The sequence below is a fragment of the Heterodontus francisci genome, chromosome 8, assembly GCF_036365525.1.
Source record: "Heterodontus francisci isolate sHetFra1 chromosome 8, sHetFra1.hap1, whole genome shotgun sequence".
NCBI lineage: Eukaryota > Metazoa > Chordata > Chondrichthyes > Heterodontiformes > Heterodontidae > Heterodontus > Heterodontus francisci.
Window position 1 is genome coordinate 117,118,557 of NC_090378.1, and position 16,190 is coordinate 117,134,746.

The following is a 16,190-nucleotide window of genomic DNA, read 5'->3' on the forward strand; positions in this document are numbered from 1 at the left end:
ACCATTATTATATCTGTTCTGCATCTTTAGGGTCCTATTTCTGCTTTAAAATACCCTCCCTATTTATGGATTCTCCTCTTTTGGTCCTTATACACCCCCTCTTCAGTGCCTTTATTGCTTCTTCATTACCAATATTCTGCACTCACCTGGTAAGAGCTGCATTAGAATGAACTGAGTGATTTGACTCCTAATTTCCTTACTTCTAACTCTCTCTATTTCTAGTTCTTGCTGTCTCTTTCTGTCTCTCGAGCTCTTGCCTGCATGTGCGCTGGCTGGCTTTCTCATTCAGGCAAGCTCACCAATACTTTTTTGCACTCATACTCTTTCTTGACTTGTTCAAGCCTAGCAGCACCACAGGATATGTTTTAACTTCATCCTATATAGGTGGATGCTGCAAAGTTACAATGAGTAACTGGGTGAGGCAGGCAAGTAAATATCTGCATAGATATAGGAGTGTTCAAATACTGAGTGTTCAACTGAAAAGCAAAGGGATTATTTGATAACTTAGAGTTAAAACACTAGCAGAAGTATTCAAATGTAATGGCCGTGATGAATTTGTGCATGCCATGTGCTAACAATCTAACTGGGTAATTTACAAACGTGCTAAATGATGAACTGTCAATGTTGGCTTATCAACCAGTGGATGTGAGATGGCGGCATCATTCTTCGGAGCAGACTTTGGCTGAGCGAGGGAGGAAAACCAATGGAAAGATTTCACCGTTTAACTATCATGGAATCATGCATTACTTCCCCTTCTCAAGACCAAGCTGTTGTATCCACAATGCCTTGATTTTTTTTGCGGGGTGGGGTGTGGTAAGTGCCAGGGAGTTTCATGGCACAATAAATGTAACTGGGAAGAGGGAACTTTCTGAGATATAATCATTGACACACTTTATCATAAACAAATTTCTGCAGTCATCTGAATTATCGTCTCAATCACCCAATCACCCTGTGGACACTGTCTCCACGGGAGTATCATCCTCGCTTAGTAGTGTGTCGTCATCATCATCATCATCGTCCCACACTCCCAAGGTTCCCAGGCGTTCCATCTTCGCAGCCGTCTGCAGTTGGATTCAGAAGCGTTCTGTAAGAACAACTTCCGGCAATTGGGCTCTCAAGTGTTCTGCCTCAGTGACTGCCTGCATTTCAAAAGTGGCATTTCCTGGGTGCAGGCAGAAGAATGGCCACGATAACATCGGAATCAGGCAAGAGGATGACGATCTGTACCAAAGCACTTTGGTAAGTACATGGATTGTTTCTATTAGTCATGTTCATGCTGCTTAATGGCTGTTGCTTCGGTCAATATATTCACAGACATTTAAAAAAAGTTCCTCTTGTATTTAAGAAAAAAATTACCTCAGACCATTTGTTGCCATCTAGTCATATTGAAGATGGCGGTGTGGCTGCTATTAGTGCTAATTCGCAATGTCTAATTTCCACATTGTTGATATCTTTTCTGTCTCTTGAGTATTTTGGCCATCATTTCAACTTTCTTTTGGAATGCTGTCGCATTGTTTGAGTTTTGCTGACATTACTCATTAAATGTACAGGCCACACCAAGGTGTGGCACACTCATACCCTTATTCAGGGAATGAGCTGAAATCTATTAATTTCTGATTTCTCCCCATCCTTGTACTTGATTGCAACAATGTCCGAAGCAGTTACAGATTGAACGCTGGGTTCGACAATGAGTGTGTAGCTAACCACAGGCATCTCTGGCACCTCCTGTTAGTTAATTGAGTAATAATAGCAGAGTCCTTGAACAGTTTTTCTTCCTTGGCCTTGGCTCACGTGAAGTTTCAAAGATGGGAAGAGAGCAAATGAAAAATAGGAGTGGAGAAAGGTACAGTCCAAAATAGAATTGTCACCATGTGACTGATTCAAAAATGACTATTCAAATCTAAACATTATTGGTCACATGGGTTACACGCTGGCCATATAACTTAATGATCCACTCGTATATTTTATGTTGGGAAAGATTATTTCAAGCCTCTTTGATTGAAAACATGGAATCAGTCCATTGCAAGATATGAAATGGGAATTTTTAATACAGCAGAGTGGGTGTATAAAGGCAACGAATGGTCAGAATTTTCATCTTATTACTGATCTAATCAGCCTTTACAACCTGTATCAAATCTTCACATCACCTTCTCTGCTGAAAGGAGAACAACCACAGCTTTGAGTTAGAATTTCAGGTGAGAAAGGAGGAATGAGAGGAGAGGGAGAGAGAGAGTGCTTTCCAGAGGGAAAAGTTTGAGAAGGAATTACAAGCACAAAAAGACAGTGAAATCAGACAGATAGAATTTGTGAGGGAAAAATTGTCTTTACGTAGTGGAGAAGCCACTTGTAATTCAAATGATCCTAGTCCAGAGACAAGCTGTGATTTCTTACACTATTCCTGGTTAGTATCCAAATTTGAAGATGATGATATTGAAGCCTCGTCTCACATACTTTGAGAAGAGGTTGCTGAGACAGAACACTTGCGAACCTTGCCTTTTGGAAAGGTTTTGCACTTTTTATAAAATATATTCATGAAATGTAATTAATTTTCTATTTCTTCATGTTACTGACTAAGATAGGACACCTGTTATTTTGCAGAGAGCCTCATCCAAGCAGACCCTGGAAACAGAACCTCCAGAGAATTCTCAGTTCACACAGACCATTTCACAAGATCGAGGTGAGGGGTGAAAATTGTCTCAATTTGATAAATCTATCCCAAAAGATACATAAACCTCTGCCAGCAGATTTATATTTTCTTCTGATTTCACAAAAAGCTGGGAAAATCCAGATTCTTATAATTGAACTAACCCAACTGCACTCAGCAGGATCCAACTTGGAGTCATTTAGCTTCACATTACTCAGTAACAAGCCATTTGTCAGCACCTAATGAAAGCATAAAGCCTCCTCCAGTTTAGTGGCTCATGTCAGCTAATCCCTCGAAAAGCTATATTGTGTCATGGGGACAAATCTGGAGTTGATTGTGGATTTAACTAAAAATAATTCAGAATTTATCAGCATTATTCTGGTTTCTTCATTGTAATTCAAATTGATTATTCAACAATGCATTAAACATTTTATTTTACTGAAATCAAGAACCATCTTTTTTCAGTTGGCTGCAGAGCAGCTTGACGATGAAGCAGGAAAAGTCAATGGGGTCCTCAGCACCGAATGTGCTAATCAGTAACACCCTCCCCACCACCTTTTCTGGTGAAAAGTGGAGACCAGAAAAAAGTTGAAGACAGGATCAGCCTTCATGGCTGTGATTCTCTCATGATTAAAAATCCTGTCAACTCCCACTGTCCAGATTCCACCAAGCAGAAGGCCTCATTAGGTGAGGATTCCCAGTGCCTGTGGAATGATATTCCAGTCAGAGTTTTAAAAAATTCTCTGGATACAAGCATCACTGGTAAAGCTGTCATTTATTGTTCATCCCTCATTGCCCTGACAAGGTGGTGGGACAGGCCCTATCATTGAGCCGCTGCTGTTTTTTTGATGATGGTGTTTCCCCATTTTTATTAGGTAGGGAATTCCAAGATTCAGACCCAACAATGAAGGAAGAATGACGTTTGTCAATGTTTTGCAGTGGTAACTCAATAGCTGTTTAACTGTTGGACCAGAGTAAAAACCCAATTGTTCATTCATGTTCTTTAAGAAAGGAAACCTGATATCCTTACCTGTCCTGGCCCATGCATGGTTGACCCTTAACTGCACTCTGAAGAGGCTTAGCAAGCCACCTAATTCTATCAAACTGTGACGAAAAAGGCAGCCAGTACTGATCTTCTCGGGGGGAGGGGGGGGGGGGTGGGTAACTAAGGACAGGGAATAAATTCTGGTTGTGCCAGCAATACTCATATCCTGAGAATGGATTTTAAAATGTTTTTCTTTTCAGTTATAGGGCCTATGCAATAATGGTGGAAACCTACAAACTTTTCACTTGTGGGTTTGTGATACATTCTGAATCCTTGCAACAAATTCTAATCCTATTACTCTCAGCCATTCATAATTCTACATCTAGATTATAGTTGGATGCTTAATCCAGTCAACACTATAAAAATGAATGTGTAAATACCAATGTACATTTCTCCTGCTTTTCAGAGTTGGTGATATCAGAGAAGGACAATGTGTTCCGTGCTTGGTACCCTGCAAACCTTGACCTTCTCCTGAGAATTCCAAACACAGACGAACTGGCTTGGCTGCGAACGCAATCGTGCTCGACACTACCCAGAGCACCCAAAGAGGGAACCTTGACGCGCACACTAAGCAGGATTACACTGTGAGGAGACAAACGTTTTATGCAGGTGTGATCTACCAATCAGTCGTGGGATAGCCCTTGAGATCTTTAGCAGACCTTTCCTGCCTTCTCTTATTTTTCCAGTTCTTCAATCTCTTCTGCAGGCACAGAATCAGACTTATCTTCAACAAAGGACAGCTGCTAGAAATTAGGAAGAAGTTTATGATTGCCATTATGTTGCAATTATTTTGAATTCATGTTCAGCTTTATATTTTACTGTTATTTTGTATACATTGTTATGACTAAGTGAGAAAGGTGTCTAGGGGTCCTTTTCAACCTTCACCTGGACGACTGCAGCAGGATTTAATTTGAAACACACTGTGTTTTGAGCTCCCTCTTGGTGAATCCTTGTTCACCGCTTTCCAATTATAAGACAAAGAAATGAGCACAAACAGGCATTCTTAGGTTTAAAGAGAAGTGAAATTTATTCAAACTTAAATTTGAACTCTAATCCAGTTAACGCCTACGGATACACGCCGCGCCCCTCGCTAGCATGCATACGCGATATGCACATGCAAATAGAGACAGAAAAGAGCAGAAGAAAGATAAAGTGAAGAGGTCTGAGGCAATCTCTGAACAGTTTCTTGTTACTGTGCTTCGAACTCACTGTCGAGTCCTTTTGTAGGCAGTTCTTGCTGGAGGTAATTCTTGCTTTTCGTTGGGGCCCAGTATTCTTCTTAAACCTTGTTCCCTGTAGGAGACATTTCTCTCTTTTAGGGTTCCATTGTCTACAATGGATTCCAAAGCTGGGGAGAATGAGATGAGAGGAGACAAGATAGAGATGTTCCCAATCCAGGAGCCAGCAGCTTTCTGTCTTCAGATTCTCTGTGGCAAGTTCAAAACCTGCAACAGCCAGTTCGTCATATGACTAAAGTGGTCTGATCATGTCTTCTATGTACTGGGAGGAGGGACTGGTTCCTTTATTCCAACATTGTCTGCTAGTGTGCAAAAATGTCTTTCCGGCTAGGGGCCTGGCAATTCCTTGTAATAGACCCTCTTTTCTTCCCAGCAACAATTTGAAGTTTAATGTCCATGTGGCAAAATTTATGTGCCTCATTCTTGGCTGGTGGGGGCCTGCACAACACCTTCAGACCATGGGGAATGAAATGCGATTTGAAAAAAAGACATTTCATTAAAAGGTGTGAGAGAAAGAAAACCATGTATTTCGCTCATTCATTTCCATGCATTCATAAATCTTAAAGCTTAATAAAATTGTCTTTTCTGGGTGCTGCTTTAATTTCCCCTTTTTGGCATCCCAGCAACCAGGTGGTTCTTTGGGGAAGCTTTTCTTCAGTTTGCCCAATGCCCAATTACTTCAGGGGATGTTTGGTTCCCTTTTTCTCTGACTGTAAGGGAAAATTCTTTGTTAATCTGCCCTTTGTTCTCTGAGACACTCATACCTGTAGGTAGTTGTGCAGACTTGACCGTATTCTCCTGTGGCACTTTGGCTAGGTGAGGCATCACCCTCATGGTTTCTGTGCCTCCCCTAGAGGTCTCCCTTTATCGCTGCAGGTTCCTGTAAATGATGTTATCAATTCTGGTGGGGTGCTTCTAGAGTCTGCATTTAAGTAGGAGGATGTGGGGTCCAACTTTTCACACTTTTCGGGGTTGGCTGACCAGACAGTAGGGATTTTCTTCAGGACTTTCTCTCGGGCTTCCTTTAACCTGCCCTCTTGGTCACTTTTTCCCCTACTTTTTCTGAACTTTTGCCAGCCTTGCACCTGCCTGTCCCTTTTTGTTCTTGGTCGAGGTCCCTTACAGTGCACCAGCCTTCAGATGGAGGGTCTGCCTAACACCAGTACAGGACATAGGGATGCATGTTTCATCGTAGGTCGGGGTTTCCCCTCAATCTGCCATATGAAGCAACTCCTCCAGTGCTCCGCCATATCTTTGTGCAGTTTTGGCCAGTCAAACTGCTGTCTTATGCGGGCTTTGGTCTTTCGTATACTGACATGTACAGCCACTGTGGTCTCGTAGGCCCTTCTTAATATTTCCAACCGGTACCTCTGCGGAACCACTAATTGGTGAACTAATGCCCTCTCCTTGCTCTCAGGTCTGTGAGGAGAACTCCATTTCCTCATCAGTACCTCATTCTTTAAATAGTTGCAATTAGGGACTCCCTCTGCTTCTCTTTCAGACCAGACAGCCCATGCTAACTCTCGCAATACTGGGTCAGCTTGCTGAGCCACAGCTAGGGATAATCCATTTAATTCATTCCCTGGGTCTTCTAACTTTCCAAAGAATGTCTCGGACAGGCAGACCTCATGGTCATCTGCCTGCAGTGCAAATGCAGTAATTTCTGGGGGAGCTGGTTTGATCATGGCCCGATCCACTACACATTCAGGGAAACTGCAGGAGACCATCTCCTGCCACTGCCCTGTCTTTCTGACCTCCTGTGGTCTTTCTTTCACTACTTGGTGGGGGGGTTGGGGCTACCACCTTCACCCTCGCCAGATCATTACCACGGTACAGGTCAATCTTGTCCACAGACAAACTAGGGACAATCCCTCCGGTCACTGATCTCGAAACAACGTTGCACTCCAGGTGCACCCGGTAATCAGGTACAGGTATACACTGCCCTCCAACACCATTCACCACCATTTTGGTATTCACTGCACTCCCTGGGGGAAAGGTCAGGCCTTTTCCCAGTAAAAGGGATCTAGTGGGTCCTGTGTCCCTGAGAATTACTCTGGGCTTGCTGGCCTCACTCGAGGGGTATGGGGTTAATTTCCCTTCAAACACAAAACCCTGATAGCCTTCAGGAATCCTATCAGCTTTTCCAGCACTGGCTGTAGTAAGCTTCCTGGGTTGCATTCTTGCTGCAGTTAAAGCCACAGCTTGTTCTGTGTTTTGCACCAGGTCCCCGTCTTTACTGAGCAGGTGTGCCCTGATTAACCCTATCGATTTTCCCTTTAGTTTCCAGCAGTCAGCTTTTAAATACCCTGCTTTATTACAATGGAAGCACACTGGTCTCCGGGTCTCACTCTTGCTCACTGCACCTTCCTTTTTGTCTGGAGGAGGGCCCCCTGTGTCTCCTGCTTTCCTTTCTCTCCCAGGATTGCCTGGGTGGAGATCACCTTCCCACCCTTTGTCCTTTTCGGATTTGTGGGAGTGATTAGGAAAGGTTTTCCCCTGGGAAACCGACCGATAAATTAAAGCAAACTCATCAGCCAGAATGGCCTCTTGCCAGCCTCTCTGGACGCACTGCTCCACTATATGGGTCTTTATTGAGAGTGGGAGAGAGATTTTTAATTCCTCCAACAGAACTACTTCCCTGAGATTCACATAGCTTTGCGGTATTTTAAGAGCCCTCAGCCACTGGTCAAAAGCCAGCTGCTTACTTCTTTTAAACTCCAGGTAGGTTTGATTAGCTTGCTTCCTGAGGGTTCATATGCCCCAAGGATAGCCTTTTTGGTCAGTTCATAATTTGCTGAACTCTTATCTAGCAACAAGGAATGAACCTCATGGGCTTTTCCAGTTTGCTTGCTTTGAAGTAAAAGAGACCAGGTCTCAGCTGGCCATTTCAGCTGCCTTGCCAGTTTCTCAAAAGACACAAAAAAGGCCTCCACATCTTCATCATTGAATTTTGGCATTAGTAAGTTTTAGCAATTTTTTGCCCAGCCTGAATTATGCTCCTCCATATTGGCCATGCTTGCACTGAGGTTACTCTGTCACCCTTGAGTTAACTCAAGCCGCTTCAGCTCTCTTTCTTCGGATTCTTTCTGGAATATTCTTTCTCTCTCCCGCTCCTCTCTCTCTTGTTCCTTCTCCTGTCTTTCTCTCTCTTTTGCCTTTCATTCTCTTCTCATTCCTTTCTGGAAGGCTCTCTCTTTCTTTTCCCATTCTTTTTTGGAAGGCTCTCTCTTTCTCTTCACATTCCTTTGGAAGGCTCTCTCCTTCTCCCACTCTCTTTCCTCAAAGCCAAGTTTCCGCTGTTCCAATTGTACCTTTGCGAACAATACCCTGTCGAATTCTGCTTCTGACCCTGTTTCTGCTTCTTCAGATTCAAGGAGACAATAGTTGGCCACTAGCCTTCGGAGTTCAGACTTCCTAGTACTGTGATCCCACACTGCTCAGCCGTGTTCCTCAACACCTCCATAGACAGTGCTTTTAACTTATCCCAAGTTACTTCACCCTGACTTGGAGAGCTGCTAGCTTCAGTTGCAGACATGTTAGCATTCAATCACACACGACCAGGAGAAAACCTGTATTGAAAACTTGCTCTTTTTGATTGTGAACAATTAGGTTTCCCATTTCCAATTTCTCTTGTTTGTCTATGGGTAAAGTTACGGACACAGGCACCCAAATTTCTATTATGACCAGGTGAGAAAGGTGTCTGGGGATCCGCTTCAGCCTTCACCTGGTCTTCCTGTAACAGGCTTTACTTTCAAACATGCCGTGTTTTGAGCTCCCCCTTTGGTGAATCCTTGTTCACCACTTTCCAAATATAAGGCAAAGAAATGAGCACAAACAGGCTTTTTTAGGTTTAAAGAAGAAAAGTCAAATTTATTAAAATTTAAATGGTAATTCGGTTAACGCCTACGGATACACATCATGCCCCACGCTCTGCAGAGTGTTTCCGATTGTGTGAGGTTCATTTAGCTTTGCTGGTCACAACCGAACCCACTTATTTACAGTCGAAGGTCTGGGCTTACCTTCATGAATCACACAGAAGGATGATGAATAATGCAATCGATGCAGGTTTCAGATTTCGAATAATGAAAGTATGTTCAATATGTACTGCGAATCTCAGTGTGGCAAAACCCATGCTAATGTTCCTATATGACTAACAACAAATCGATTACTTCCCCTTGGACTTCTTCAACTAAGCCCCTCTGTGTTCCCGAACTCACAGTCGGTTAATTCCCAACACTACACTAACCCCCTTTTCTAAGGTTTGGTCGGGACATGCAGAGGTAACTCTCCACATGACTGTGAGTTGAGTATTCTGCAGGCTGCTCACCCTGCTGACTTTGAATGCCGGGTCGTGTCTTCTGCGATCAAAGTCCTTGGGGCTGTAACCATTCCTTAGGGCATGCAACTTCCTTTGGTCCTGGTTATAGAGGGAGCAGCGTGCTCTGATCTTCTGTCCTGTAGAGCTGTGTGGCTGCTGTCCATTTGACATCAACTGTTCAATCCTCTCCTTCCTCAGGCTGCTTCACTTCTACTGTTTCAGCGGTCTTGCTTTTTCCACCAAAATCGGAATGTTCCCTTTTTTCTGACTGATCTTGTCATGTCCCTGGTGAGAAAGCTTTGTTTGAATATGTGGTATTTTCATCTGGCTGGTTTCGGTGGGGGAGTGGGGAGGACGGACAATGGGAACTGTTGGTCTTCGTCATCTAGTTGAGTACTATACAAGGTGTGAACTGCTTCCGATGGGTTCTGTTGTCCGATTGACTTGATTATATATAAAACCAGTGGATTTCATTGTCTCCTTAGGCACCTTGGAGCCAGTGATGATGTGGGTGGCTGGTTGAGAGCAGAAGGCAATGTCTCTGTTGGGTGGAGTGGGTTTTGGTTTAGCATTTGAAAAGCTTGTCCTTTCTGATGTGAGACCAACAGCCTGTCCTCTGGTAATTGTGTTTTAAACACTGTTCTTTTCACAGCCATTTCCCCCCAACTGGGGTTTTCATCGTGGCAAATAAAGTCTTGGATTAAAAATGATAATCCTTTAGCTCGCATGCATACGCGATGGGCACATGCAAATAGAGACAGAAAGAGCAGAAGAAAAATCAAGTGGAGAACTTTGAGGCAATCTCTGAACAGTTTCTTGTTACTGTGCTTCGAGCTCACTGTCGAGTCCTTTTGTAGGTAGTTCTTTCTTGTAGGTAATTCTTGCTTTTCATTGGGGCTTAGTATTCTTCTTAAACATTGCTCACTGTTGGAGACATTTCTCTCTCTTGGGGTTCTTGTGTCTTCAATGGATTCCAAAGCTGGGAAGAATGAAATGAGAGCAGACAGGAGAGAGATGTTCTCAATCCAGGAGCCAGTAGCTTTCTGTCTTCAAATTCACTGTGGCGCGTTCAAAACCTGCAACAGCCAGTTAGTCAGGTGACTAAAATAAAAGCACAATACTGCAGATGCTATATTATAATTATTTATTATAGTCATCTGACTAAAGTAGTCTGACCATGTCTTCTGTGTGTCAGGAGCAGGGACTGGTTCCTTTGCGCCAACACTGTCTGCTAGTTCGCAAAAATGTATTTTCCAGGCTAGGGGCCTGGAAATTTCTTGTAATAGGCCCTCTTTTCCCAGTAACAATTTGAAGTTTAACGTGCATGTGGTGAAATTAATGTGCCTCATTCTTGGCTGGTGGGGGCCTGCATGACAATGTATATATATATTTGTAAATGTAAGCCTTTTTAGGGAAAGAAATCTTCAAAGGATGCAGAGGGGGGACCAGATCCCTGAGATATGAATACTTTTACACTTATTTTTGTCCCTCATTTATCCTTATTTGTGTTCAATTACTTGAAACTGCCATTATCTAGTGTGGGCTTGCCTACAGTGATCTGTTAAAAGAATAAGCAATACCCTTTGTGAGTGAAAGTGCAGGGGCCTTGATGTTCAAGATCCTAATCAGACACTAATTCATTGACCTCTTCATTTTAGTGCAATCACTTCACAGGTGTAGGATAGCATTGATTCTGTATGTTCACTCAATAGATTTATCCAAAACAAAATCCCTTCAAAGTAGCAAAAATGCCAAGAATGTCTTAACAGTATATGAGACCCTATCAAATTCAGTTTTGCACTATGTGTAAATTAACCAGCAGAGAAAGCAAGTGTTGAAGCACTTTAACATTTCTAGTGTCTTCCACACACACTGTTCCAGTGTCCTTTCCCAATCTGAATCTATGTGCTGTGATGAGGAGGGTCTTTATGGAGCTCATTACCCTGGTTTTGGGAGGCCAATGTATTTTCTTTCCTCCTCCTATCTATCACTTGGTGCCCTGTAAAGGATTTACTAATCAGACACAATTACAGAAAGCCACTCACTATAAAAAGGTTCAGAATCTGGGCTATGCCAACAACAGTAGACACAGATATTAAAGGAAATCATCTGAGTTATTTGTGAAATTTTCTAAGTGTACATTTTTGTAAATATTTTCCATATTCCTTTTATATTATGTAATTTGTTTTAAAAAGTTACTAAAATAAATTTCAGTGCATAAATGTTTCGTGATTTTATTTTGAAATAGAAGCAAACTTCTGGTATGATGTGTGTACTTCATATATAAATAATGTTACTTCACTGCCCATAATTACTGCCATCTGCATGTTTCATGCATTGAGAGCTCACCTACTTGAATGAGACCATCTGACCTTTATTGATAGCTGTATCCTCGAAACCAAGGCCAGTGACTGGGTAACAGCAGTGTTACCATGTTTTAACAACAGCTGATCAAAACAGAGTAACAAAACCACATACACTTCAATAGTCTAGTCGCTGGTTTGCATTCCTCATATGCAAGGTCTTTGTTTTTCCTCCTGATTTGTCCCAGTTTTCCCCAGTACGAATTTTTTTATTATTTTATTATTGATCATCAGCTGGAAAATGACACTGGGCATATCCACAGACTATTTGTTCTGGTCAGTATGACTTCCAACATCAGCCCACACCTCCAACCCCCCACCGCCCTCCCCGCCCCCACCATCCTCCATTTCAGTGTAAGAGGCAAAAAGATATTCACCTAAGTGGTGGTCTGAACAATTTGATTTACAACTTCTTGTGTGGCCACTTCCACATTCCCTATTTTATATTGTCTGCCCCCATCCCATGCTGAAATGTCTGGATTTTTTTGCTGTTGCCTATGGTATTTCCTCAGTTTTCCTTGTATCCCAGTCTTCTCTCCTTCCCAAATTCTATGTGTAATAAAAACAAGAAATGCTGGAACAACTCAGCAGGTCTGGCAGCATCTGTGGAAAGAGGAGAGTTAACGTTTCGGGTCAGTGACCCTTCTATGTGTATCTATTTATCTCTATCACCACTAGCTTGATCAGTTTCAAAGTTGGTGTTCCGAGGTTGCTATGAGTTGAATGATTTGAATAAGCTTTAACCAAACTGGAGAGTGTTATAAACATGTGCTACGCCGAATGATTTTTTTAATCCATTGGTTGGAAACCTGAATTAAACTTGAAAAAGAAAGCAGCTAAAATGGCCACAACAATTTGCATTGAAATATCTCACATACCAGTGTATCAAGGCAGAGACGAATATCTGATTAATTTCCCACCAGAACAATGGCTTGCGAATTTTGAATGAGCTCTGCCTTACCTCCATTAACAAGACATTCAAAGCCATCTTGGAACATTAACACTGTTGGAGACTAACTTCAAAGGGTAAACACTGAAACAGTGGGGCCTTGAGAGATTGGAATCCAGACATGATCTAACTAAATTACAAAAGAGAGAAAACATTGGACAGCCATGACATGACAGTCTTTCCATCTGTGTAAAAATTGGCAGTTTCTTTTCACTACGGGAGACAAGCACCTGCTTTTGACCAGTGCAGATGCAAGTAGTGGGTCTGTCTGTCTGTCTCTCTCCAGGCAGCGCTGTAAATTCAAACCCTGCCTGGGGCTGCAAAACACCCAAGTTTATCATTGCTGCAGACAGAGACTTTGAACTCTGTGGGGTGCCCGCATTCAGCTGCGACTGCCAAAGCCCCGTGATATTTCACACAGGGGCTCATTAGCATCACTGCGATGAGCCGTCCCCTATTTAAAGCGCCCCTGCACCTGCTTCCTGACAGTTGTCCAACAAATACTTAGCTCTCTGTTGAAGACTGGGGCTGCTGTCAATCTGGCAGCAAAGCAGAAAGTGCTGGAGAAACCCAGCACGTCAGGCAGCATCTGTGGAGAGAGAAGCAGAGTTAACGTTTCAGGTCAGTGACCCTTCTTCAGAACTGGCAAATATTAGAAATGTGAAAGGTTATAAGCAAGAGGTGGGGCAAGATATAACAAAGGAGAAGGTGTAGATAGGACAATGTCACAGAATAGCTGACCAGAAGGTCGTGGAGCAAAGGCAAACTATATGTTAATGGTGTGTTGAAAGACAAAGCATTAGTACAGATAGGATGTTAACGGACTGAAAATTGAACAGCCACAAGTACCAACAAGAAAAAAAACGGTGGGTAAGCAAACTGAACTGAGATGAAATAAAACAAAATGAAATCAAAAAAAATATTTAAAAAAGAAAAAGAAAAAATAACTAAAAATAAAAGTAAAATGGGGGGCCTGTCACGCACCGAAATTATTGAACTCAATTTTCAGGCCGGCATGCTGTTGTGTGCCTAATCATTAAATGAGATGCTGTTCCTCGAGCTTGCGTTGATGTTCACTGGAACACTGCAGCATCCCAGGACAGAGATGTGAGCATGAGAGCAGGGGGGAGTGTTGAATTGGCAAGCAACAAGAAGCTCGGGGTCCTGCTTGCGGACGGAGCGGAGGTGTTCCGCAAAACGGTCACCCAGTCTGCTTTCGGTCTCTCTGATGTGGAGAAGACCACACTGTGAGCAGCGAATACTACATTGAAAGAAGTACAAGTAAATCGCTGCTTCACGTGAAAGGAGGGTTTGGGGCCTTGGATAGTGAGGAGAGAGGAGATGGGCAGGTATTGCACCTCCTGCGATTGCAAGGGAGGTGCCGTGGGAAGGGGATGAGGTGTTGGGGGTAATGGAGGAGTGGACCAGGGTGTCACGGAGGAAACAATACCGTTGGAATGCTGACAGGGGAAGATGCCTTTGGTAGTGGCATCATGCTGGAGGTGGCAGAAATGGCAGAGGATGATCCTTCGGATATGGAGGGTGATGGGGTGGAAAGTGAGAACAAGGGGAACCCTGTCGCGGTTCTGGGAGGGAGGGGAAGGTGTGAGGGTAGAGGTGCGGGAAATGGGGCGGACACGGTTGAGGGCCCTGTCAACCGCAGTGGGGGGGAATCCTTGGTTGAAGAAAAAGGAAGACATATCAGAAGCATCATCAGAGCATATGCGTCGGAGACAGAGAAACTGGGAGAATGGAATGGAGTCCTGACAGGAGGCGGGGAGTGAAGAAGTGTAGTCAAGGTAGCTGTGGATATTAGTGAACAGCCTATCCCCAGAAATAGAGATAGAGAAGTCAAGGAAGGGAAGGGAAACGTCGGAGATGGACCATGTAAAGGTGAGAGAAGGGTGGAAATTAGAAGCAAAGTTGATAAAGTTTTCCAGTTTGGGGCGGGGGCAGGAAACAGCACCGATACAGTCATCAATATACCGGAAAAAGAGGTGGGGGAGGGGACCTGAGTAGGACTGGAACAAGGAATGTTCAACATATCCCACAAAAAGACAGGCATAACTAGGACCCATGCGGTACCCATAGCAACACCTTTTATTTGAAGGAAGTGAGTGGAGTTGAAGGAGAAGTTGTTCAATGTGAGAACAAGTTCAGCCAGGCGGAGGAGGATGGGGACTGGTTGGGCCTGTGTTCAGGAAGAAGCGGAGACCCCTCAAACCGTCCTGGTGGGGGATGGAGGTGTAGAGAGATTGGACGTCCATAGTGAAGAGGAGCCGGTTGGGGCCAGGAAACTGGAAATTGTCAAAATGAGGTGGGGCATCAGAAGAGTCACGGATGTAGGTGGGAAGAGACTGGACCAGCGGAGAAAAGATAGTCAAGATAGGAAGAAATAAGTTCAGTGGGGCAGGAGCAGGCTGACACAATGGGTCTGCCGGTACAGTCCTGTTTGTGGATTTTGGGAAGGAGGTAGAAGCAGCCTGTCCGGGGTTGTGGTGCTTTGAGGTTAGATGCTGTAGAGGGAAGATCTCCAGAGGAGATGAGGTCAGTGACAGTCCTGTGGACAGTAGCTTGATGTTCGGTGGTGGGGTCATGGTCCAGAGGGAGGTATAAAGAAGTGTCTGAGAGTTGGCGCTGAGCCTCTGCAAGGCAGAGGTCGGTATGCCACACAACAGCAGCACCACCCTTGTCTGCATGTTTGATGACCATGTCAGGGTTAGACCTGAGAGAACGGAGTGCCTCAGGTTCAGAGGGGGACAGGTTAGAGTGAGTGAGAGGGGCAGAGAAATTGAGGTGACCAATGTCTCACTGACAGTTTTCAAAGAAAAGATCAAGAGCGGGTAAGAGGCCGCGGAGGGGTCCCGGTAGAGGGAGAATGCTGGAGGCAGATGAATGGGTCTACTGATCGGGGTAAGGATTCCTGGTCAAAGAAGTGAGCCCGGAGGCAGAGGCGACAGAAGACGAGTGCAATGTCATGCCCAGTGCGAATGTCATTGAAGTGGGGGCGTAAGGGGATAAAACTGAGTCCTTGCTGAGTACAGAACGTTCAGCATCAGAGAGAGGGAGGTCAGAGAGTATAGTGAATGCACGGCAAGGGGTCAGATCAGAAGGGGTGGGGTCAGAGGGAAGTGAAGAAGGATCTGGAGGGGCATTAGGCCCCATAGTACATAGTTTTAAGATGTTCTTTACACTTTTTAATTCACACTAGGGGTAGGTTGAGGTTTTTAGTCAACATTCTCACTTATTAATGATGTTGTCGGTCCTCAGTGTCCTCATAGTCCAAGGAGGAATGCTGTTGATGTCTCTCCTCATCATGCCAGACCTGGCCCCTATTGGGTGTGTAGTTGTGCAGGGCATCTCCCTATCCGTACAGGCATTGGAAAAGCTCTTTCAGCATGCCAATCTCCTGCTCAATGGCAGCTCTTTTAGCTCAGTGACTGGCGTTGTATCTCTCCTCTGCAGCAGTTTTGGGGTCTCTCACTGGTGTCAGGAGCCATGTCTACAAGGGATAGCCCTTATCTCCAAGAAGCCACCCTCCATTTGAGCCAGTTCAGTGAACAGAGGCGGCAGCTGGGAATGGCACAGGTCTCAGGTGTCATGGCAGCTGTCTGTGAAGCAGGCACAGGTTTT

The 16,190-nt window shown here is 44.1% G+C and overlaps 1 protein-coding gene across 4 annotated transcripts in view; it reads left to right on the forward strand.

Moving 5' to 3' along the window:
- LOC137373093 (ral guanine nucleotide dissociation stimulator-like 1) overlaps positions 1-11,457 on the forward strand; it is a 43,490-nt gene extending 32,033 nt beyond the window's left edge. For 2 of the 4 annotated variants that reach the window (XM_068037965.1, XM_068037964.1), the window contains 3 exons: positions 916-1,239; positions 2,599-2,677; positions 4,096-11,457. In XM_068037965.1, the coding sequence (XP_067894066.1) occupies positions 916-1,239; positions 2,599-2,677; positions 4,096-4,277 (585 nt within the window). In that variant the 3' untranslated portion in view covers positions 4,278-11,457. Of the gene's footprint in view, positions 1-640; positions 1,240-2,598; positions 2,678-4,095 lie in introns of those variants that run through there. The other 2 variants (XM_068037962.1, XM_068037963.1) reach the window with 1 other exon arrangement.
- Positions 11,458-16,190: the final 4,733 nt, after the last annotated feature.